General features: G+C 35.6%; 2 protein-coding genes across 18 annotated transcripts in view; one reads left to right on the top strand and one right to left on the bottom strand.

Moving 5' to 3' along the window:
* Positions 1–2,784: 2,784 nt before the first annotated feature.
* LOC125657494 (sperm flagellar protein 1-like) lies at positions 2,785–26,930 on the bottom strand. 17 transcript variants are annotated; one of them, XM_048888073.2, is made up of 9 exons: positions 26,413–26,930; positions 20,615–20,726; positions 19,071–19,303; positions 12,268–12,370; positions 9,756–9,818; positions 7,885–7,923; positions 6,561–6,690; positions 4,945–5,029; positions 2,785–4,679 (listed from the first exon to the last, which is right to left on the bottom strand). In XM_048888073.2, the coding sequence occupies exons 1-9, from the start codon at positions 26,570–26,572 to the stop codon at positions 4,651–4,653; spliced, it is 954 nt and encodes a 317-aa protein (XP_048744030.2). In that variant the 5' UTR covers positions 26,573–26,930; the 3' UTR covers positions 2,785–4,650. The 17 variants fall into 17 exon arrangements, with proteins under 17 accessions (XP_048744030.2, XP_056005762.1, XP_056005757.1 ...); XM_056149787.1 differs by lacking the exon at positions 9,756–9,818 and adding an exon at positions 11,094–11,117 and having other exon boundaries at positions 19,170–19,303; positions 26,413–26,929; XM_056149782.1 differs by lacking the exon at positions 9,756–9,818 and adding an exon at positions 11,094–11,117 and having other exon boundaries at positions 26,413–26,928.
* LOC125658175 (telomerase protein component 1-like) overlaps positions 26,689–26,934 on the top strand; it is a 52,655-nt gene continuing 52,409 nt past the window's right edge. The window contains exon 1 of the mRNA XM_056149776.1: positions 26,689–26,842. The gene's annotated coding sequence lies outside the window, so the exon portion shown is untranslated. The remainder of the gene's footprint in view (positions 26,843–26,934) is intronic.

Raw genomic sequence — 26,934 nt, 5'->3', positions numbered from 1 at the left:
GATTGGTGTGACTATGGTGAGGGTGGGATTGGTGTGACTATGGTGAGGGTGTGATTGGTGTGACTGTGATGAGGGTGTGATTGGTGTGACTATGATGAGGGTGTGATTTGTGCGACTGTGATGAGGGTGGGATTGGTGTGACTATGGTGAGGGTGTGATTGGTGTGACTGTGATGAGGGTGTGATTGGTGTGACTGTGATGAGGGTGGGATTGGTGTGACTGTGATGAGGGTGGGATTGGTGTGACTGTGATGAGGGTGGGATTGGTGTGACTGTGATGAGGGTGGGATTGGTGTGACTGTGATGAGGGTGGGATTGGTGTGACTATGGTGAGGGTGGGATTGGTGTGAGAAGACATTCCCAATGATTCTGGTGTGATAAACTTTTGACATAAATGTGTGATTTACAAATTGTAAAGTTTGATATTGCTTACAATTTTAGAATGAAGAGCTAGGGCTCTGAAAGTGTGTAATCCTTTCTTTTTGAATTACCGTAAAACAGGTATTTTCTATGGTTGGAAATGTTTGCAATTTAATCCGTAAAGGGTAGCAATTTATATTCTGCATTTCTAATTTCTGCAGTTGCATTATACCTTTCTGCACCTCTGAGCATGTATGTATATTTTGTGATTGTAATTTTTGCAGATTTTTCCTTTTTGCAAATTCTGCAAAAATACCCAATATATGGTATTCAATTTCTAAAGCATGTCTACATATCCATTGTTACTTGTTTAACATCAATCAATTGTATAAACAATGCTCACCCTAGTCACCTTGTTAATGTAGCAGTCATACGCGTTTGATCACAGGTGGCCAGATAACTCAGTTGGTAGAGCACCTGACTGGAGATTCAGGGGGCCTTGGTACAAATCCTGGTCTGGTCTGTTGAAATTTCTCCCTTCCTGTTACATTTGGTGCCATTGACCACTCCTGGACTTCCAGGTGAAAGTTCTGCCTGGGCAAAAATAATCTGAATTGTGTGTCTTTGAGGTTGAACACAATTCAAAGAGGGAGGAATATAGCAATCATACGAGTTCAGTGGCTAGATAGCTCAGTTGATAGAGCCCTTGACTAGAGATTTGTTACAGGAAGGGAGAAAATGCAACGGACCAGACTGGGATTCGAACCTGGTCCCCCTATATTCTATAGTCAGGTGCTCTACCAACTGAGCTATCTGGCCATTGGCGATCAAATCCAGCTGACCAGTACATTCCTCCCTCCTTAAATGTCTTCACACTTGAAGACATCAACCCAGGATCTTAATCCCCTGTCAGGCATTTTCACCTGTCAGTTCTAGGAGCTGGTCTAAGGCACCAAATGTAACAGGAAGGGAGAAAATGCAACGGACCAGACCGGGGTTTGAACCCGGGTTCCCTGAATCTCTGGTCAGGTGCTCTACCAACTCAGCTATCTGGCCACCGGCGATCGAATCTGTCCGACCGCTACAGATTCATAGGGTCTGAAGACAAATCCGGTCTGATCCGTTGCATTTTCTCCCTTCTGCTCAACAATGCACAGTATTTGTCTGAACTATATACGCTGCACATCCTAGGGACTGTAGTACATGCTGGCATATCACTTTTACAAACTGTAATCATCAAATATGCTATTGGAAAGATTTTAAAGTAACCCCCCCCCCCCCCCCCACAAGCTCTTTTAAAGAAAATTATTAATGAATTTTTGTTGGAGAGATTCTTGTTTAAAACTTCAAGCTTACCCTGACCATGGGTTATGGTGTAAACTAACTTGAATTTACTTTAAGACTACATACACTTCAATCTATCAAATGTTGTTTTCCAGATGGGAATTCTTAAAGAATGTTTCTATGTATCTATGGAAAACTTGGAACCTCTATTGTGGCCTCAGGGATTGTGGGGTAAACCTGATTCTATAATACGTGAGGATGCTTCTTTGGTTTTCACAGAAAACTGATACAGTGTGGATATGGATTCCATGTCATTAGGTCACATGGAGGGTGGATATGGATTCTATATACTGTCATTAGGTCAAATGGAGGGTGGATATGGATTCCATATCATTAGGTCACATGGAGGGTGGATATGGATTCCATGTCATTAGGTCACATGGAGGGTGGATATGGATTCCATGTCATTAGGTCACATGGAGGGTGGATATGGATTCTATATACTGTCATTAGGTCACATGGAGGGTGGATATGGATTCAATATACTGTCATTAGGTCACATGGAGGGTGGATATGGATTCCATGTCATTAGGTCACATGGAGGGTGGATATGGATTCCATGTCATTAGGTCACATGGAGGGTGGATATGGATTCTATATACTGTCATTAGGTCACATGGAGGGTGGATATGGATTCCATATCATTAGGTCACATGGAGGGTGGATATGGATTCCATGTCATTAGGTCACATGGAGGGTGGATATGGATTCCATATCATTAGGTCACATGGAGGGTGGATATGGATTCTATATACTGTCATTAGGTCACATGGAGGGTGGATATGGATTCTATATACTGTCATTAGGTCACATGGAGAATAGATATTCTCCTTCACCTACAGATGCTACATACCAAATTTGGTCAAGATTGGCTGCCCAGTAGTTTCTGGAAAGAAGTTGTTAATGGACGACGCACGTCGCACGATGTCGGACGACAACCAATTGCAATAGGTCACCTGAGTTTACTCAGGTGACCTAAAAAGGAAAGGGTGCTCTAAGTTTTAAGAAATTGTGCCCATTCCTTTCGTCTTTCATATATTGACAATAAAATATCTTCAATTTAATAAGAAAAAGGACATGGTCTGGTAGAAAGAGTTTAATTGAACTTGTAAATAAATATATCTCTTTTACATAAATAATGGTAACTTTTGTATACATCAACACAAAAGAAGGCATTCAGACATTTCCTCCCAACTCTCTGTGTGAAGAGTCAGTGTGATATACAGCTTGTAATGATTGTAGCCAAATCACTGTAATTCTTTCCTCAATTAGATTGAACACAAAGCCCAAACATGTTGCATAACACAAAATTTGTATATAAATTTCAAACATTCTGTGAACAAATCAAAAACACCATCATTTAAGGAGCAAAAAGATTTTTTTCCCAATGAAAACGTAAAAACAATTGACATTGCTTTCATACATGAATACAAAACAGGAACCGGTATTGATTGTCCATACATAAAAAATCGACGACGAATCTTGTCTTTTTAACAAAAATTGACATATAATTTAATTATACACTTTTTGAATTAATGATGGATGACAGTTCCCTGTATTTCAAACATATAAATGCACAGCACAATTATATAAGATAAGACTAGAAATATTCATTCTACACAGAATTCCAAATTTTGACATATTCATGCATGTTCAGATTTGTAAAAACACAAAAGAAAGTATAAAAAGACAGATTTTAAAAAAAAAAAAATATCTAGACCTCATAAAATAAGCCAGACAGAACAAAGAAGCTTGAGAACACAAGTTAAAAGAGTCCAAACAAAAATGACTATTTACTATGTACTATAATTGTACTATAATTGTTGAGAAATATTACTAACAAGGAAAACCCCTTTCCATACAAATATTTTCTTTAGATAGTGATTTTAGTTTTGATGACAAATTTAGGATGTATAACTGTTAAGAGTATTAGTTGCCCTTTTCTTATGTACAACACTTTGGCAAACACGGAATTCTTCACACTCAGGGTTATAAGCCTTCATTAGGAGTCTAGAGTTATTTTGACTTATGTACACTATTTACAATGTGAATTCTAGAATTTCTCCAAAGAGGCTTCATTCCCCAACAGTAATTAACACACCCCTACACCCCACAGATAAATTGTTTGAAAATTTGATAAAAAAAACCCTTTTAAAATAAAGGGAGATAAAAAAAGGGGGTAGGAGGATCTACAGCCAGGTGCTGCCCTCTGGTGTCTCACGAAAGGTGCCATAAAATTTCCTAAGCTTTGAACTCTCAAAATAAAGCAAGCTTGAGTTGATGGGCAACACTGATAAATCTTTACTTAGATAATAAGTCATTCGTATGATACACGAATTTAGAGTTGCTTCAACTGATCCAAGGCAAACACTATGAAAGCATTACATCCTCACACTACGAGTCTTTTTTAGAAGCAAGCAAAAGAAATTCTGTGTTAATTTTATATAATGAAAGAAAAAACTAGTCTGAGCAATCAGTGACCTCAATTACAATGGAGGTGATTAACACCAAATATATTGACTATAACTCAATAAAATATTGGAGATGTGAATGTATATATACACTGATAATCTGAATTATCACAGAAAAATATCACAGTCAATTCAGCACAATCCAGACCCAGTGATCATGCTTGTTACATAAGTTAGTAGGAGATTCCCACACACCACTTGTTAGAGAACTTGTGATTGGTCATTTGATATACATGATGAGACAATACACACAAAGACACAAGCAAGAGAGGATGGTCTCGAGAAAATGTTTCACAATACTGTTGTCGCGCTGCAATATGCATTGGATCACATGGTTTAATCTCTCTGCTCAAGGCGGAGAGGTGTGTTTTTATTTGACAACATTTTTCCTGCTGGTTACGTAGTACAGGCCTTGCTCTCTTGCTAATTGCCCTTGTAGATCTAACATTCTGGTTTCTTTTAACTGTAAGAGGTGTTCAAGTCGTCGAATTTTTGAATTGAGCATCTACAAAATATGACATGAAAAAATGGTGAACATGCAATAGGTTTCCCCAAGTCCAGTCGACGTAAAGTAAGAGTGAGTAGCATTCAATTCACGGAAAAAACTTAAAGTTAAGTCAAGACTATAACATAAAAATAGTGAGCAAAGCAAGAGGGTACACTGAAATAAACATTGAGGTGATGTTAATGAAATGAGAAGAATACGATATTAATGTTGTGTTATCGTAAAATATTATTTCTAGCGGCCATGTAATACAGTCTCTGCTCACGACTGTATTGTCCCTGGAGCTCAAGGAGCCGCGTATCTTTAAGCTGTATGAGATGTTCTAATCTCCTGATTTTGGAATTCAGTATCTACAAAAAAGTAAAATTCCTGAGTTCATAAATGATTTCGTTCTCAGAAGAAGAATATTCTGTTTATTTGGGGAGGTTTTTTTTCTGTTGAATGTGATTTAGACAAAAGAATTTTTGTCGTTATAGACTGAAAATTGAAAATAAGAACCCCTCTACATTTGAAAACATCAATTCATGAACTCCTGATGGGAACTACAGTATCCATTAGTAGAGGGTATAGTGAATATTGCTGCTAGTCAAGAAAAAATTCAGTGGGACAAATCAGGGATTGTGATGTGCCAAAAATTAGATTATCGTAGGAAATGTCTTTTGTTGGTAAAGCGAAGTATTCTAAAGTCATTGACAAGCTGGTATTTCATGTCTGTGAGTCTCTCTTCTTTAATCCTGTTTAGTTGTTCTAATCTGTTCACTTTCGTATTTAACATCTACAAAACAAGTCAAATCGCGGAACTAGTATCGTGACATATATAAGTGATTTACAGTACATGTTTCTACATCAGGAATGCCGTAGCCCGGGCTATCAAACTGTCAAAGCCTTAATGCCGTCTGGACTGCCACAACCTGCACTATCAGGATTGTCATAGCATGGGCTCTCAGGACTGCAACAGCCCAGAACATCATGACTGTCACAGCCTGGGCCATTAGGACTGTCACAGCCCAAACCATCAGGACTGCCACAGTCCGGACCATCAGGACTGTCACAGCCCAGACCATCAGGACTGCCATAGCTCAGATCATTAGGACTGCTAAAGCCCAGATCATAAGGACTGCTATAGCCCAAACCACAAGGACTGCCATAGCCCAGGCCATCAGGACTGCCACAGCTTGGGCCATCAGGACTGCTAAATCCCAGACCATCATGACTGCCACAGCCCAGGCCATCAGGATTGCCATAGTCCGGGCCATTAGGACTGTCACAGCGCAGGTCATCAGTACTGTCACAGCCCAGGCCATCAGGACTGCCATAGTCCGGGCCATTAGGACTGTTAAAGCCCAGGCTTTGACCATCAATAGAGTGCAGTGCTGCTTCACTATTATGGTATACATATTGCTGGTGAATTGAGTCTTCTTTACCGGAGTCTGAAGCCATGTCAGGCTGCTGGGTAAATCTAGTGGAATTGATACAAGTCTGTGACTTTTAAAATCAATGAGTATTTCAATGTACCAGACCAAAAAAAAATGGAAGAAACTTTTAATCTGAGGCCTGCTCGTTCAGATCTCGGTCACATGATGTTGCACTCTGTGTAGCTGGTTAATACAATTTATAAACATTCAATGCTCTCAGCTCAGCTTTAAGTGATTTCTGTTGGAGGCTGACTGACAATCTAAGACTGACATCAAATCCTGTAAGTGGAAATTGTTACGACTTTATTATTAAGGACAAAGCTCAAAGGACTTCCTAGTAAGGATGGCTGCCAAAGCAGGCTAGTAGTTCACCCAGTCCTGACAAAGTCTCAGAGACACGGAGCAGGATTATTCTGTAATAAATAATTCAGTCCCGCGCTCCATTGTCTGATGTATCACAACTCACCCTAATAGTCTCGTCCTTAGCCAGGCATTCCATTTCCTTCTCCTCTAGGTAACTGCGGGGTACATTGTCAGTTGTTGGATATAAGTAGATGGATGGGTCGTAAAATCCACGACTCTCAAAATGGTAGGAACTGAAATGACACAATCACCTACAATGACTGCATCATTCATGAAATATAATTCTAATTAAAGTAGTTTTTTCAATATGATTTGTTGGAGTGGTTTTCTTAATGAACAGAATGACAGTATTACAAGAAAAATGTGTGTTTGTGACATAATTATATCTGAATTTTTCTTAAATCCTTTTATAGGAAGAAGAAAGACTGACCTTCACAGATGACCTTGAACCAAAAAAGTTTTGACTTTGGCTCTTTACATAAATGAATTTTTATAATTTCATATGTTTTGGCCAAAAATAAAATTTGACCTTAACCTTTGACCTTAGCCTTTCATTTGACTAACATGAAGTCGCTTTATTAGTCTTTCTTGAATGGCCCAAAAGTTATGATCAAGACTTAAGGTGAGGACTGACAAACAAAGAGTCTGTATGTCCCTGTACTATTTCATGCTCATGGTTACACTCCTTACAGTGGTGTATGAATGATACACTGTACTGCTATATTGTGTATACAAGCACCCGATGTAAACAAGTTTCTACAAGTGTACTATGATCAGGGAAGAAATTCTCATAAATAAACAAATGTTACATATCTGCTGTCCTATTCAATACAATATACAAATTCCAAACCACTTATCGATAAAATTGTACACAAGTTTGATTTCATTATGAATGTAAAGGTACATATAATTGTTTATATACTAGCTACTCAGTGTGTGATTAAAAGAACTGTACATCTTCTCAGTACTTCATAGTACTTTATAAGCAGTACTTCATAGTACTTTATAAAGCAGTACTTCATAGTATTTTATAAAGCAGTACTTCATAGTATGATTTTATAAAGCGGTACCGTATGTGAGCTCTTATCAGTGTTATATTTTGGAGGATGAGGTGACCAAACTTATTTACTGCATGCCGAAATAAACAAAACAGTCCTGATCATAATCTACCATTGTGTTAAATTTTGAATAAACTGACATTTTTAATTATTATAATACACATACAGTATCGCTGATTTGTAATTCTCCATTCAACAAGAATTCCAATATTAATTAAAAGTACTAGAATTAATTTCACTATCAGCAAATCATAGAATACTCTGATTATATGTTAAGGGGAGATAAGCCAGTGACGTGATCTGCGTATGGGTCTGACTAAATGCAGTGTACTACTAAGAACTGGGCAGTAAGTGGGTTTTTTTACATACCCAAAATCATCGGATCCGCCCTTGATTTTTACACCAATACTTCAAAACATGATGTAAACATTTCAAATAAAAATATGAATACAAAATAAATAATTTTAAATTAAACCAATTTACTGTTTGTTTTTATAAGAATATGTAAAGTCAACACTTTATCATGTTTGCACCGTTATCTAAAAATTGAATTATAGTTCTCAAAAAGTTTAATTCAAAAATGAATTACTCTACAATTACAAGCCTTTGTACTTTTTATCTTTTTTAAAAATGTTAAAATGCACCACACAGCATTTAAATATTAAGCATGTAAGGTTAACGACTTAGGATTAAGCTAAGCTGAAGTTTGAAAACTATTTCGTAGATCTTGTCCGACTCAGGCAGTGAGTTGTCCAAATATTGATGTCCACGATACAGAATGGTATTTATGTTAATCCCTCATAGAGCTGTCTGTAGGGCAGTAACTACAGTGTATATAGATCCAAGACAGATCAGTCCTAGTGTCATATACTCAATCCTACATAGTGCTAACCCAGTATAACTATACATAAATCCCATCATAAAACTGTCCCAGTAACTAACCCAGTATAACTATACATAAATCCCATCATAAAACTGTCCCAGTAACTAACCCAGTATAACTATACATAAATCAAAAAAAAAATTGTCCCAGTAACTATGTAAATCCCATCAAAAAATTTCCCCAGTAACTATGTAATCATAGAATTGTTCCAATAATTATGTAATTCCCATCATAAAATTATCCCAGTAACTACGTAAATCCCATCATAAAATTACCCAGTAACTACGTAAATCCCATCATAAAATTGTCCCAGTAACAACGTAAATCCCATCATAAAACTGTCCCAGTAAATGCAAATATCCTAGCCATCATAAAATTGTACTAAATTAATAACTAGTATGTATACATTTCATCATAAAATTGTCCCAGTAATTGTAAATCCCATCATAAAATTGTCCCAGTAACTATGTAAATCCCATACAAAATTTTCCATTAACTTGATCATCAAATCTCACAAAAAATTGCCCCACTGAAACTGTAAATCCCACACAGAATGATCCCAGTAACTATGTATGTAAATCCCGGCCATTAAAAATATTGCAGTAAGTATCACTAATATTATGTACACAGTTCAGTTCATATCACTCTAATGTTCTAAGTTGGTCACATTACATTTATGCACATATGGATGAAAATTTCCTTATGATCACAGTAGCTTTCACATCTATAGGACACCTTAACAGCCAACCTTCTTAGTGTATAGCACGGGACATAACTCTTGCAGACACTGCAAGATCTATAAAATCTAAATATCTATATTGTTGGTGATTGGAAGAACTCTAGTGGTCTAAAACATCAGAACAAGGGGAACTAGCCTAAGTAAATTGAAAGGGAAATACATCAACTAGAATCTGTAAATAAAAAAGTAGCTCATGCAGAGTTTTAAAGTAAACTTCAGTTATACACTATTTCATGCACTGATTTTTTTCATTCATGCGCAGAATTTTCTAAGTTCAATACAGGATCATTAAATTTTGTGTAGTCAGTCACCAACATGCCAATTAATACCACACAGGAAAAAAACTTACATCAATGCACTGTAACCATGGAAACACTCAAAATTCACCTTATCCTAAAATCACACCACATCCCTAAACATTGACAGTATATATATATATAATAAAGCAGTGCCTGTCTATAATGTATTGAGACTATTAATATTAATATTCTGGTAAAAGAAAAAAAAATCCAATGCATTAATGAATGTTGTTGCCATAGTGATGTGACCGAAACATGTCATATGTAATCATGTGCTGCAATCCCCCAGCCAGATGATAGCTCCATCAAACATATATACCTTGGGCGTTGCCATATATCAAATTTCCTAAGGGCATTTGATTGCATTCTTATTTCTGTAATTCTGAAATATTTGGATTACTGTTTAACAGTTTTTCTAAACACAGTTGTTAAAAAAGAAAACAAATCAAACCAATGATTAAACACGGAAAGTCGCAATATGTGACATCACTTCAATGCGACACTTAAAAAGTAGTTCCTCGAAATTTCACCTCAAAACGTCTGGATAAAATTCATCATCATACAGAATACTGAAAACAATGCATAAAAATAAAAAATGATAATTAATGACATTTCCATGTTTGTAATAATATTAAAAAATATCTACATTTCCAATTGCTTTTGATATTTTCACATATTGTAATGATATAGCCATGAATGCACTGCAGTTGTGAATATTACCGATGTATGAATACAGATAACAGATATAGTACGTCTATTTCAATGGCTGGAAATTCTGACAGAAATGAAAGTAGAGTATAAATATAAAAAAATTAATTTCATTTTGAAAATACCTGAGAGTATGAACTGCAGTGCTTCATGCTGACAAACTTTTCGCTAACACGTACTCTGCATGAAGTATGCCAGCGTAAAGCGGAACAGTTAATACCCTCATGTATTTTGAAATTTGCTTCTTAATATTTACATTTCCAATGTTTTTATCGTTGAAATCTTTACCAATTGAAATGATAGTCATTTCCTCATGAATGTGAACAATGTGCGTATGAATCTTGATGAATATAGTACGCCTGGGAATTCCAACAGAAATGTAAAAAGTAAAATGTAAATATGAAAAAATGAATTTCATCTTTGAAAAATACACGAGGGTATGAACTGTGATGCTTCACACCAGCATACTAACATACTTCCTGAAGCATTTCAGCAGGCAGCATAACAGTTCATACCCTCGTGTATTTTGAAATTTATTTCTTAACACACATTTTGTACTTATACGATAAAATATCAATACACTCTATTTCTTTTAGTAAGGGTGAGATATATTATTTAATAGGAATACAGGGTGCTATATGCTACAAATAAGGGTGAAGTTATTTTTTTTTCCTCTGCTTCAAAATTTTGAAACATAAGCAAATCTAGAATAATATCACTACATCAAGGATTTCTGTTCAAAAAGCAGAAAACACATTCACACCAGTGAAGTGTGTACATAGACAATTACAAATATTTCAACAGGAAATTTTGAACTCTTCACTTAGGTATATTAATGGAAAAAATTAAAGCATCAGTCGTAAAAAGCTGTGCAGAAAAAAAACCCTGTAAATTGTGGGGAGGACTACGGATATATGTGTGAGATTGTAGAAACACTGTCATAATTTACCTAAGGAGTTGGTTTTTCTTTTCCCTATACAATTCAGAGGCCAAATAATTATACAAAACTAGCAACATGAATTTTAATATCTTTGTGCTAATGTATGCAAAAGGAGTAAAAGTTGAATCTGGGTTATTGCAGCGATAAGAATAAAATACATATATAAAATGATAACAGCTATTTTCAGCCCCCCCCCCCCTAAAACTGAAAAGTTTAAACTTAATATTTATTTTATGATGATTAACAAACACGTTCTACAACAGCTGGGATTTTTGCACGAAGAGGTTATTGATATGGGAGAAAACCCACGTCTCCAAGCGGGTGACCACATTAACTTCTCACATACACCCACTGCCGATCCTAAAGATCGAACTCGGGTCGCAGCGGTGAGATACAAGTGCATTAACTCACTACGATACTCAGACACCCTAAAAATTTTAAGGAAGATATTAAACTTTTATGTCATTCAATAAAAGAAATCATGTCCAACACAGTTTCTCATTATTTTGTCTATAAGATTAACAGTTATTTAGAAATGCAATATCTAATATAATTTTTCTGTCACTTGAATATATTGCATAAACATCATTTGTCCAAGTCTGCACTCATAGATATTTTTCTGAAAGGAAAACTGCATGAAAAAATTAATTTTATGTAAAAATGAAGGGGAAATGTTATTTTTATTATGTCAATTTTCTGAATTTAGATCATTTTGGTTAATGAATAGGCAAGAAATAATATACATCAAGATCCTTGCTCAAGTACAATATAATTTCGGAGCAAATGCCCAAATTTTGGAGACCATATAGAACATGATGATCATGCAATATGCATGTTTTCGAAATACATTCCTGTTTTATTATAGGTACATGTATTTTAAGTGTTGGAACTCAGATCCCGTCGGTAATGATTGTACACATCAAATCTGTTGTTCAACTTTCTTCTGCAGAAAAATAACAAAGATTACACGACTGCAGAGATAGTTGACGACAATATAACGTGTAGATCAGCAACAACTTTAAGAAAACATTGCAGTGAAACGGTTTCGAACCAGTGACCAAAACTCTTCAAGTGGTATAGTCTGTACTACAATACAAAGGTCCTTAGTTCAAATCAGTACCTGGCTGGTCACATTTTCTCCCTCCCTGACCCACTTGTCTAAAGAGCAGGCCATTATACTTACGATCGGTCTGGGTGGTTGTGGGGAATTTCTCCCTTTCCTAGTTTCCGTGGAGATGCCAGTTTTCCCGGAGAGGACCTTCCTGTTTTTACAGGAACTAGCGCCTCTGAAACAAAAAGTTGCATTTCATTAAACATTTGCCAACGTTTCTCAGTTTCTTATCAAACAATTTGTGTAGGTTAACAGAATTGAAAATGAGCTTCATAAATAATGCATAATTAATTCATGTTTTACAATTACAGAAGTAAATAAATTGTTTGCAATAGCCAAAAAAGTTTCTGGGTGCTTTATGAAGAATGCAAGAACTTAATCAATAATCAATGAGGCATATATTCATAAAAAGAAACACTATTGTTGCTATTCAAACAGAATACTAATATACTCAGACATTAAACAAGACATGTCAAATATTTAATTAATGAATTCAGAAGATTAATAGAAATAGAGAGCATTATTACATGTATAATTTAATGAAAGCAGAAAATAAGAATTTAATGTTATCATTGAGATTAAATTTGTGGCACTGAATTTTTCTTTCAAATAATATTTTTATTCAAAAATTGATTACAATCATCTGCTGTGGCATACAGAAAATGTCCATTCCCATCTAGCTCTGAAGATTCCTTATCTATTGTGAGAAGTCCATTAATTTTGCATGTAATTTAGCTTTAGGATCAGAAAACTCCACCCATCATTGTAAATTTCACAAATCTTGCTAGCATCATAATCTCTACTGAATGTGTCCCAACGGAACGGAGCCGCGATTTCCTTTTCTCGTGATTGTATAAACAGAGACAATCATCATAGAAACAGGAGTTAGTATTTACGTATTAAAGTCGTTCACAGTCTACACAAATTCTGACAGATAAAACGAACAGCACAGACATGTGACTACGAAAAGACCTCGATTTCGTCTGTGTCTGCTCTTAGACTATATGATTTTTTATCATGTTTCTTTCTCTCACAATTTTAAATACAATATCATGATATCCGTTTTGGGAAAATTCCATAATTTCTCCTCATGTACGGATATTATCTTTAAATAACCATGTGAGAAAATTATTTGGCAAGTACATTTCTCATTGTTTAATCAAAACCTAAATATAAAGGATTTAAACTTGTTTTAAGCTCTATAGTAGATGCTTATAGTATCAATTGGTGGTCTTCATTGAAGAACTTTAAACTTCCGACTATCAAAAGAAGTTTCACTTCAGTGTGTAAACATTTAAGATCATTATAACCTAACATTCATTCCGAGTATATTTTAGGTAAAAGAAACTTTGTAACAGATGTGGGTTTCGAGTGTTGACAGGCCCCTTTCCTAGCAACACTGACACCATCAACCCTCTAACTAATCAATCAATAGGAAGAGCTAATTTCAGTAGACCATACATCTTGGACTTTAATCAGTATTGAAAACTAAAAATCGATGGAACTGGACATAAAATATCTGCTGTGTTGCACTATTAGCACCTGTTTGCATGTCGGAGCTACCGTGTTAAACCTTGCTATCTCGTGCACAGTACAACAGCATGCCTCATTATCAACCTCCAAAAACTGATCATTATTGTTCAAAAGTTTCAATTTTACTGAATATTATTTAACATAGAGCACTTTGATACACTGTAAAGAATGAAGAATTAATCACCCTCTGGTCTGCTCTGTCAATCATCGAGAGTTCCCAGTGATTTATCAATTTCATTTTGAAACAAGTCTAGTGCAAAGTCAACTTTCTTTATGTTAATATTATTTCCCACTCTACACATATATTCAATACCAGGCGTCTGTATATACAGAAGGTTGTATTTGGCTCCTTTGATTATATTAAGGCCGAGAAGATTGAAATACCAAACCTTCCTTTCAAACACCCAATTTGTTTCCCAGAAAATCTCTCAAAACATATTACATGTAGGCATTTACTACTATAATTACAAAGGTGGATGCATTTTCCATCAGCTAAATCGAGAGATTCACATACAATCATATCTGTACATAGAGCCTACCCATTTGAGATTGTGGTTCTTTCGTTTGTCTTCTGCGATCTTTGGTTTTCGATGTGTGTTTACCACTGTTATTTTCTGCACTTGCTTTCCCCCTGCTGTTCAATTCTCCACCCTCCCTACTGGATTTATTGCTATGATAAATCTCTGCACTTTTACGATTGAATTCACTACTGCCCCTCTGTCTGCCGTTCACTTCTCCACTCTCTTTTTTATTATATTCTCTTAGTCTTCCTTTCAACTCCCCGCTCACCCTGCGCGAGGTTTGACCTCCGTAAATTACAGCTTCGTCGTTACTCTCGTTAGAGCTGGGTTTCATAGTTAAAGACCCATTGCGACTTTCTTTGGACCTAAGTTTACTACGACTATCTTTCGAGTCAGTCCGTGAATATCTCTTAAATCTTTCACTGTAATCCATAGTTATTTTCCAATTATATGTATTTTAAATCCATCAAATGAAAATTTGAAAAGTTCCAAATTACTAGTGTCACGGATATGAAAGGAATTTTGAAGTTAATTGGTCTGAAAAAATTCACAGTATCGTAAAACCAAAAGCATTCCTGCTACATGTCATTGGAAACATAGCCTCCATTGTTAGCATTGGTTTCCAATCAGAAAAACAGTCCCAACTTATCCACGCTTACTGCCATTGTCAAAAAGCCATGAATGACGATGGCCTGTTAATCTGCACAATGTTACCCTTGATAGAGCAGCAAATCTTAGCAGGATTAAATAAATTAAATGGCAAACTGACCATCAGTAACAAGTTAAGGTCAAGAGATACACAAAATACCTAGAGACCCATGAGTCATTCTGCTCACCTGAGAGACAGTGGGAGTGACAACCATGGGACATTCTGCTCACCTGAGTGACAGTGGGAGTGACAACCATGGGACATTCTGCTCACCTGAGAGACAGTGGGAGTCACAACCATGGGACATTCTGCTCACCTGAGTGACAGTGGGAGTCACAACCATGGGACATTCTGCTCACCTGAGTGACAGTGGGAGTCACAAGATTTTTTTTAATGTAATAATGATTTCTTCTGTACCTATACTCAAATCATGACTATACTCCTATCACTTGTGTAAAGTTTAAAGATTTAAGTTAACTTAAATTAGCTTTGTGAAATTTAGCCATTATCCAATATCAACTTGAATAGGACTTTTGAATAGGTATCACAATTACTAGTAATCATGGGAAATTTATATAGTGAAGATCTCCTTACACGTTAGAGAGTATGTATCAATCATTTGACATTTATATAGTGAAGATCTCCTTACTAATAAAGTTAGAGAGTATGTACCAATCATTTGACATTTATATAGTGAAGATCTCCTTACACGTTAGAGAGTATGTACCAATCATTTGACATTTATATTCTTTGGGTAAACATGAAATAACACTTGATTGAAGATGAAGAATTTACATCAAAAGCCCCTAAGCAGTGAGACTATATTTAACTATTTTCCGTGGATTGTCCTGGGTCTTACACTATTAATCTACCCACACTTTAAAGTCCATTGCTTTGCCTACTTACACTTATTGTATTTCCATTCCAGGATTAAAATAATCTCTCCAAATAATTCATATTAATCCTTTACATACTGTAGAAGCTAGCTGCCGGTATTAAATGAGCTTAATCTCACCAAACTACTGTGAAACTGATACATTTACTTCACTGTTCTTCTCTTCCTTGTAATCAGCCTTATAAAATTGTCCTAACAAGGTCACTGATGTATCACGAAAGGTTTTGAATTGAAGATAGGAAGTGAACAATTTAAGGTGTACTTTAAGAAATCTTATTTCATATTTTTCTGTATGTTATAATGATTCATTAAATTTTTATGGAATCAAATCATATATATTCCTGCATTTCAATATAGTAGTATCAAAATTAGATAATTTCTAAACATCTTTATTTGCTTTGTTAAGACGTGTCCCTCTTAGCCATCATTAAATGACCAAAAACTTACAGATATGCTGTATAACATGACTTTTATAAGGAAACTTCATATATTTGGTTAAATGAGATACACGGTCTTTTGATGTTCAAGGTCATTTACATAAAGGTTAAGGTCACTTGATAAAAAGGGGGTTGTGGAATTTTATATCTAATTTTTCTTCCATGTCTAATAACTAATAATTAATCCACACTTTTTAGAAAACTCCACAGAAATGTTTTCAAAATCGTTAAATTTGGCAAAAATGTCTTTTTCATGTTCTTTCAAAAAATCTTTTTTCAAACAAAAAAGTTGTAGATTTAAAAATACACAATGGAGAAAGTGTAAGATTATGTATACGAGAGAGTACATCTGCATTATGTATTTCAGAATCTAAATCAATATACCTCTTTTTTTAAAAAAAAATCATAATCAATGGCAACACTTACAAAATCCTCCAGCGACATTAAATCCTGATTCAACATTAAAATCCTTCATTTATATCCCAAGCTCTGATGAACTCAATATCACTAATAACTAAACCCATTGATCTACAGTAATGGGTTCAAACAGGATCTTCCTTTTTTTTTTAAAAAAATCTTATTTATTTTTCGTAATAGTCTGTTATCGGTAAAATCTATTCTCTCTAACACATCTTGTCAAATAATGGAGGAATTATCCGGCTACAACATTATTCACACGAACGATACTTCAGAAATTTAACCCGCTATAATCACCGATTTAAGTAATGGAATATTTTTACACTCCCTGCTCTGCATCATACCACCTACAGTGATCTTCTCTTAATTTGTCATTCCTATAATTAATCATTATTAACATCATTTTGCTTTTGCTCACGTTATAGTAAAAACACACAATAGCTTCAATAATTTCATTCCAGTTGTAAAATTCATTTTTTTAACGGCGTAGTACTGTGTGTGAATTTAATGCACTTTCACGAGAATCATATGAATAAAGTTTCCTCATATAAATAAAAGTCGTCTGTATCACATTGTATAAAATGTGGGTTTTTTTTTTTTTTATTTGCATTCATCAATATCTCCTGTGGGGATCCGGGTTAGAATAGGTCCTCAGTACCCCCTTGCTTGTTGTAAGAGGTGACTAAATGGAGCAGTCCTTCAGATGAGACTGCAAAAACTGAGGCCCCGAGTCACAGCAGGTGTGGCACAATAAAGATCCCTCCCTGCTCAAAGGCCATAAGCGCTGAGCATAGGCCTAAATTTTGCAGCCCTTCACCGGCAGTGGTGACGTCTCCATATAAGTGAAATATTCTCGAGAGGGACGCTAAACAATATTCAATCAATCAATCAATCAATAGTCCAGTTTTATACACTGTAAATCAGTTTACCATAAAGTTGTGCCAATCTAATGAAGCCTGAATATGAAGGGTCAACAAAAAAGACTTTACTTGGTCATTCTAATGGTGATTATTTCTGAAAATCTCCGAAGTTTTAGTAACAACACCACTATAAATAAATGGCGTGTGCAGGTCCACCCCTGTCAGAGTTATAAATAAATAGCGTGTGCAGGTCCACCCCTGTCAGAGTTATAAATAAATAGCGTGTGCAGGTCCACCCCTGTCAGAGTTATAAATAAATGGTGTGTGCACGTCCACCCCTGTCAGAGTTATAAATAAATGGTGTGTGCAGGTCCACCCCTGTCAGAGTTATAAATAAATAGCGTGTGCAGGTCCACCCCTGTCAGAGTAATAAATAAATGGTGTGTGCACGTCCACCCCTGTCAGAGTTATAAATAAATGGTGTGTGCACGTCCACCCCTGTCAGAGTTATAAATAAATAGCGAGTGCAGGTCCACCCCTGTCAGAGTTATAAATAAATGGTGTGTGCACGTCCACCCCTGTCAGAGTTATAAATAAATGGTGTGTGCAGGTCCACCCCTGTCAGAGTTATAAATAAATAGCGTGTGCAGGTCCACCCCTGTCAGAGTTATAAATAAATGGTGTGTGCACGTCCACCCCTGTCAGAGTTATAAATAAATGGTGTGTGCAGGTCCACCCCTGTCAGAGTTATAAATAAATAGCATGTGCAGGTCCACCCCTGTCAGAGTTATAAATAAATGGCGTGTGCAGGTCCACTCCTGTCAGAGTTTCAGCCATATATTTTCCTTGTCAGGTCTCAGATTACGTAAATTTTTAGATGTATTATACATATTATATAATCCAAGTTGATGATAATTCCTCAATTAGTAGATTCTAAATATAATTACATTGTAATTGTCTATTTTCTGGTATACAAAATGATTACTTTCGTGCACAAAAATTACATGTATAAGATGAAAGAACAAATAAAGATAAGAAAAAGTCCCTGTTTAATATGAAATTGTTAAAAAAAGAGTTCAGTTGTAAATTTGAAAATTACATGTATATCAGAAACAGAGATCAAGCCTTGGTCCTCTACACCAAATCCCTCAATGTAAAGGAGACGGGTCCAGGAACTATTTCCTCGCAAGTGGAGTGAGATGCAGTGAAAAGACCAAGCTCTGGTATATAAACAGACAACAGAGAATGTGAAAGTGAAGGCCCACAGTGAGAGGATATGCCAGCAGACATCAGGGTCATCCTCACAAAAACATTTATGGATGTTAACTACTAGAAGTAGTACTAAAATTGTGAAGTTTAATACTTCTAGATACAGTAAACTTTACTATGATCATAAACTTTTTTGTTATTGATTTCCTGTTTGCAAACCCTATCATTAAAGGTAACTTTTTTTATTATGATTTTCTTCGAAAATGGAGAGATCGGCAGAGGATTTGACCTTTTCACCTGATGCCTGTGTACAAGTGCCAGGACAGGAAGCACACATGGATACACAAGACTTACGACTGTTTTCATCAGCAGGGGCAGAATGTGATTTTTTTTGTTCTTTACTCTGTTCCATACTCTGGGCGAAGCCGGCATCAATCTCCAATCGGCTCCTACCTTGTCTCTGTAGGTTCCTGTCGATTTGCAGACGGAGGAGCATCAGAACCTTCTCGACCACCTTAGGCTTGCAGTTTGCCAGAGCTCGAATGACTTCATCAGACAGGTCAAGATCAAGCTTCCGTAACACTCGCCTACAAAAAAATTAATGTCACATTTCTTAATTCCCTCTGATGCCATTCCACTGTATCTATGTGATGGTGTATCATTAAAACATCCAAATCCAAAAGACGCAACATGTTACATAGCTGTCAGCTGCCTGGGAGGATGTTTGTTCTTCACTGCTTAAATACTGTCATTACAAATAGAAATATTCTGCTTGCTAAAATGTCCAAGACAACATGTGTTGCAGGATAATTTTAGATACCGGTACATGTATAAAAGGATTTAATCAGATTTATTGAACAATTTATGAAAATAACACTTTCTTCACAATTACTGCCTTTCCTCAATCTGGGCTCCAGGAAATGGGTCATCTATAATTGGATTGTGAACATTTAGAATTTTATCACCTGTAACCTTGACCTTTCATATTTGAATTCACAAATAAAAAGGAACTCAGATCTTCATGCAATGCAGCATCCCTATCCTTTATATGTAGCAGCATGATAAAAACCAGAAAAGAACATGGCTTAATTCTTGTGTCACACTGGTGGCCGGAAATTCAGATTTTACTTTCAATCATTAGGACCTTGTCATTTGACCTTGACAGTCAATAGGGACCCTGGTTCTTTCAGAAGAAAACTGGTCCAAGAAAGCATCATCATTTGCAATCATCAGTTATAGACAAAAACATTCAAGAATTCTGCAATTTCACTCTGGTGACCTTGACTCTGATATCAAATTCTAAAATTCAAATGAAAACCAAGATTTTTGCAAAAGAATGATAAGACAGCATCAACAAGTAAAATCAGATTCAAAATATACTCAATATCTTGTGAACAGCATTTCATATCTTAGGGACATCAGTTTGATAACGATTGGTTAAGGAATATGTGTTGCTTGAATTTTGTACACATTTCAGAATTTTTCTGCCCAATGACCTTGAAATTTCTATGAAGTTAGACCATTATGCAAGATAGCATTCCTGCAAGCGTGTTAAAAAATTGTGACTTCCATCTTGCAAATAGAATGGTGATCCAACTAAAACACTCACATTCATAAATAGGTGACTACTGTAAAACCAACTTTTATTTGCGACAACTTTATTTCACAGTTTACCAGTGATGAACTCACTAGGTCCATGGCGACTAATTTTCATGACCAACATAATCATAAACATATGAGGGACATTAAAGGACTGATTTGCGGCGAGAAATATTCGCGATGATGAGGTTCTTGTGAAATTTTCCCACAAATGAATAAAAGTTTATTTACAGTACTTGTCAATCCCATGTTCTTAAACTGTTGAGAGCAGGATTAAAATCCAAGCCAGCCACATTTACCTATTGAGCAGGTACCAGTTCTCCATCTTCTGTTTCGTGGCAGCAGCAGGTGAGTAATTATGGAGCTCCACTAATTTAGGGAAGTAATGGTTGATGATTTCTGCTATCAGCACTGAAAGAGAAAGTAAATACAGGTACAAAGAATGAAATGCTTTCTCGAGTTCATTCTTACCATTATATCTAAAGACTGCAATTTACAGATTGGAACACTTTCATAAAAATCCATGTGTGATATCACCCCTGCTAATCTATACAGGAAAGAAAATAATCATTTGCGTAGCCTGCATGCAACTTGTAGATCAAGACATTTTTGTGAAACTTTATTTTTGAGATCGCTCCTATCAATTTATACAGGAAAGGAAATATTTGCAACAACTTCATTTAAGTACATGTATTCTAATCTTTTCATTAGCTAGCATCAAAATAAGTCCTTTATAATTGTGAAAAAAAACACCATGTTTTAATAGCATAAAAAAATGCCCCACTTTAGAGTGCTATGTTGTGATGTGATTGTTCAAATTATAGAGCTACATACATGTACTGCTGCTACTGCAGATATCTACACTGCCAGACGGTACGTGCATTAATGCTTTCAAGTCCATATAATTAACTGGAGTTTCAAGGCTTGTAGGTTCATACCTTTTGTGACCTGCTTCTAGAATTGACAGGTGAAATACTTGCCTAGGGATTGATTGATTGATTGTATATTGTTTAATGCCCCACTTGAGAATTTTTCACTCATATGGAGATGTCACTATTGCCGGTGAAGGGCTGCAAAATTTCGGCCTATGCTCGGCGCTTACGGCCTTTGAGCAGGGAAGGATCTTTACCGTGCCACACCTGCTGTGACATGGGACCTCGGTTTTTGCAGTCTCATCCAAAGGACCGCCCCATTTAGTCACCTCTTACAACAAGCAAGGGGTACTGAGGATCTATTCTAACCCGGATCCCCACGGGACTTTGCCTAGGAACAGCTTGGTTGTCTAAAAGGGCAAGAGGCAAAGATGTTTCAGAGGGGGGAGGAGGCAGATGCATGGAATTACAGGGGTCCCAGATTATGAAATATTATGATCTTACTTAGATGAAATATGACTTAATTTCATCAAGTGCTGTAAATTTACTCTATTAATTAAAGGATTGAGTTTTTTTAATTCAGTATTTTCAATCCCCAACCCCCCAAAAAACCCATTCATTACATTTTTAATATATATAACTTTTGAAGGTATGTTTGGTGTTTGGAAAAAAGAACATGTTGAAAAGTAGGGAAGCCTGCAGGACAAAAAACTGCTTCCACTGATAAGAACAATGACACTTGGACTAAACACTATTGATTAATATTCTACCAGTTTCTGCTACTGCTTTGATGAAAATGTTTCAATCAATAGCCTCATTATCATGTTTTATTGATTAAAATGACATTTCATTATCGTTCATAATCAGATGACCCGTCTGAGAAAAGAAGATCTTCACAAAGCATGTACTATCAAGTACAGCTTTCATACTGGGAGGATTTTTACCAACATACGTCCACAAATAAAAAGCCCCTTTTTTGTTAATTGTTTTGTGTGATAGAAATTTAGTTACATTTTCCGTGGACAAATTTTAAAGAAAATCCTGAGTTTAGAAACTGATGTATAACACTGTATAGATTGGTTCAGTGGCCTTGGGCATGATAATCACTGCCATTCTCCTAAACCTTAGCCATTATTCACTTTGGGTTAAGGTTTAGCTGATTCAGAAGAACTGCAGCTCTCTGAGGAAACTATTTTTGCTCTGACTCAGTATTTTTCCAGAGAGCTACAGATTTACAGACAGTTTACATTGGCAGAACAAGTGAAGATAATGTTCAGTGATCAATCTCATAACTCCTATAAAGAATGCAAAATAGATAGTTGGGCAAACACGGACCCCTGGAAACACCAAAGGTGGGGTCTGGTGCCTAGGAGTAAGCATCCCCTGTTGACCAGTCAAACCTGCCACAAGCTCTATATCCTGATCTTTGAATCAACAATATAAATCGTGTTGTATCTTTCTCAAACTGAGGAATGATGTGTCGGGTGATGTCGAATCGATGCTTATAATTTTATATATAACATACTGTGCTGTTTTACGGGAACAAGCCCAGTCTCAGGGTCTCGTTGACTTGCATTCATGTGTCCTTAACAACTAAGTATTCCAAACTTTATAGACATAATCAGAAATTCAAACAATTAGGCTGTCTCATTATCTCAAACATTGTAACTAAGACATTTAACTCTCTGTTTACAGAACAACTTTTCTACCAAATACTTCCCTGGGTCTAAAAGACAAGTGCTTAATGTGGGAAGGCCTCTATTTAAACTGTAGGCAATCTAAGTGAAATTAGGTAGTGCAGGTTTGATGACTAGGTCTGAAATGCAAATATGACCTGTTCAAATATTTTCCTTTCAATACTGTCTGTGGTGTATCAGGAGAATTTGGCCTTCTGTATATCATGACTGGAAGGAGAGTGAAAAAAAGACTGGGAAACTTGAAACCTTGAAGATAAATATTTGAAATGAGATAAGAAAAACTTGATACTTTAATGCCAATTGTGAAACACACTGCTATTAATTACTTGACTTGGGAAATCACAACCCAAAAACTTTGTAAAAAGAGTTCATCATTTAAGTGTACAGGAAGCAGAAAAAGTGGGCACGAGAAGGCAACATAATCTAACTTGGGCAACTTTTCACTGATTTTCTAAGTGAAAATGTTCAATTCTAATTTTTTGGCTTAACCCCCCCCCCCCCCCCCCCAACCCCCCATAACAGCTTATTAATAAAAGAATTCCCATGAATTTCAACTCAACTTTATAGATATGCAACGCAGTAACTACCATGTCGTAAATGCCATTCATGAATATTAATATTTAACTTTAAGCGCATATCTATAGGCCAACCATAAATAGAAAACAATTTAGTTTATTGGATATATCCCGGCGTCATCCCTTAAACAATATTATGTCTGTAGACATTTTCTCAAGTCATGGGTTTCTGATCTGCTCGGCTACATATAATTCAAATGTGGAGCAGGGTGGATCAAAAACTCTTGACTAGGAAAACTGTCTTTAGATCAGAAGGGAAAAACTGGTGTACATGCACATATCTTTAGTGTTAAAGAGGTATGAGGGGTTATGGGGATCCTACATGTGTGGAAAGTTTAAGTGGTTACATGGAAACACATCAGAATATACAGGAGGGAGGGGGGTCCACCATTCCAAAGACAGGAGAGAGAGAGGGAGGGGAGGGGGAGGTTCCACCATTCCAAGGTCCTCAAAGTATACATTGTTGAATAATTACACATTTCATAATATTTCATGTAACCTTTAATACGGAAATCCTATAGAAACATGAACAACTTATGAATGCAAAAAGACCATAAAATTTCTCTACAGTTTTAATGATAATTAGATTTCTCCTCAGTTTTATCTAATTATAATTAAAGTTTCTCTAAGATTCCAAGAGAGGAGTTAGATGGAATTAGGAATCAAGGTGTAGAACCTGTAGCTGTAACAAGGTTTACGGGTACCGGGGTAGTTAGTTAAACCATTGACTGCAGTCCTACGCTAAGTCATGGCGTTTTCTTGTAATATTACACATAATCATTTTTAATTCAGGAGGTGACTCGTAGTCATTTCTCTTTGTCGCGACATCCTCTGCCTCGATGCCTTGGACAAGTAGTTAGAATTTGACTCTATAAAGATAGTTTACTCCCAAACTATGCAAGGGAGATAACTGATTCTTGTGAGGTTAAGTAAGTGATGTATCATTAATATATCTATAATTATTACCATTATTACCATCCCTTCCCCAACCACCCCCCCACCCCAACCCCCAGTTTTCATTCATGGATATTTTAACATCACAATACCATAGATTAAGGACATCAACATTGAAAATTATTCAACATGAGAATTTTCTGAAATAATCATATTCTTTAAAATTGTTTTACAGATTATCAACATTGAATTCTGGTTTTGTTCAATGTTGGGATTTTATTAAGCTCCTGGTAATTTGTTACATAAATAAATAGAGGTCATCTGGTAAATTCTGTAATTTACCTTGCCTCAAGCTGAACAATGCAAATTTTTGATAATAACTGCTATAGATGTTAAGCGTCTTTGGTCTAAAATTCATAAAAACTACAGTATCATACAAAAGCATAGGATAACTAATGGGAGTTGTTAGAGACCAAGGGAGATAACCAAGCAGTAAAAGTGATCAATCACCAATCAAACAATCTAGAGGCAGATTGAACTCTCTGAGAGATAAGTCTAGGAACAGAAATTCAACAAACTTTATCATAACTCCCAATTTATTAACAATTTTGTTTCACCATATTATACATAAACATATAGCTTCATTAACTAAATTTCATTGAAAAACCTTGGTCTACACCTGAACTTTTTTAAATCCAGTGCATTACTCTAATATATATTGATCACAGTTTGTCGACTTCCAAACCTAATTATAAATATGGATAATCGAGGACCGGTATTTGCACAGAACTTTCTCCATACCCAGAGTGGTGATAGGAGAACAATGTAATATTGAATAGGGATTAGGCAAAGCCACCTAAACTACTCTCAAGTCTACCATTTATCACTGTATGTCAATAAATTAATTTGAAAAATATTGTTCCATGAACTTCATCGATGATCTTATGATACAACCACTTCCAAAATATATTACATACAGATTTTTTTTATGACTTTCAGTATGTCATAAACTGAGAAGTGCCTCCATTATTTACTTAACAGTCACTGTAACATAGTCCCATTGATTATATGTTTTATTACTTAACAGTCACTGTAACATAGTCCCATTGATTATCATGTTTTATGCATCTCGGTAGTTTTAAAACCAGTGACTGCCGATGAAAATTGGATTTAGAATGTTTCACTAAATAAATAATGCTGAAATGTACACTGATTTTACTTGGAATGCTTACTTCCAGAAAATGCACTATATCTATCATTTTATTCTAACACTCTGTCATGTCTAAGGGCCAAAAAATTATGATACACTGCCAGTTCTTTAGACATATTAAAAATCAAAAAGTTTGAAAGGAGACTTTTCCTTTTCAGGTGTATAGTTAGAGTCTACCAGATTTTTCTTGGTAAATGGCCTTGCCAAATTGCAAAGATTTAGAGCTTAATTCATTCCTGGGATTAGGATTAGTGACTGAATATTATCCAAAATATAGCAGAAAAGGAATTGAAATAAATCAATGGTCCTGATGATATAACTAGCCAACTGTAACTTTCAAGAAATGATCATTTCAGAAATGTTAATGAAGTAATGGATAAATTACAGGATAAACTTTCATGAAGAAAATGACAAAATGTTGTCAACAAAAATAAAAAATATATCAATAGATAGATAAAAATGAAGAAAAGTAAATTCGATTTTGAAGTGGAGCCTAATTAATGAGTTGAAGTTACAACTATTACTTTTTTAATGATATCAAGTTTCCTCACCAATTATTATAATCTATAACCAGTGATAACAGTTTATGTAATTCAAATCCATGAGCATTAATAATATATTTTTAAAATAATTTGTAAATTACTTTGAGTTAATTACAACTGTATTTTGTTATGATATGATAATAAATAAATAAATTTTTATCTGTATTGACTAACATTGCATTGGCAGTGGATCAAATACTGTTTGCACCAGGTCCATACCTATTTACCTGGCAAGATTCCATGCTTAAATTAAATTTAATTCCTTGCCGAAATTGAAAGCTCACTAAATATGCACAGTTTCATTTACCTCCATCTGAAAAATCTTTTCCAACGTTCTTTTTCGGCCTCGATAACGGAATTCTATCAATCCATTGGTATAAATTTTCTAATTCGACATCATCAAAATATTCCTCCATGTCCACGCGTGTTAACCCGTTCATTTGCCTTCTAAATGTTATAGTCTCCATTTCTTTGTAAAAGTGTACATTTGTCAACTAAAATAATTGTTTGTTGAATGCAAACTCCTAAAAACTATTCATCGGAACTTCCGATTGCAAACTTGCCCATGAAACCGTCCAGTGCGCTTCAATGAACACGTGGGTCAGAGTGGAAATCCGCTTTGTTGTCGTTAGTAACAAAACAGGCTTGAAATGCGTTTCCGTTTCAAAACGGAAAGCGAAAGTAGACGTCTGTCACGAGTAACCAGCTTTTGCAGAAAATAATAGACTATCCGCAAGGTATATTGTAAATTATAAAATAATAATATAGGCTTTATATGCCCCTGCCTCTTGTAACATATAGACAAAGGTTCACCGATCAGTCCAGTTTT

This window comes from Ostrea edulis, chromosome 9 (genome assembly GCF_947568905.1).
Source record: "Ostrea edulis chromosome 9, xbOstEdul1.1, whole genome shotgun sequence".
Taxonomy (NCBI): Eukaryota; Metazoa; Mollusca; class Bivalvia; order Ostreida; family Ostreidae; genus Ostrea; species Ostrea edulis.
This window is presented reverse-complemented; position numbering and strand designations above follow the sequence as displayed.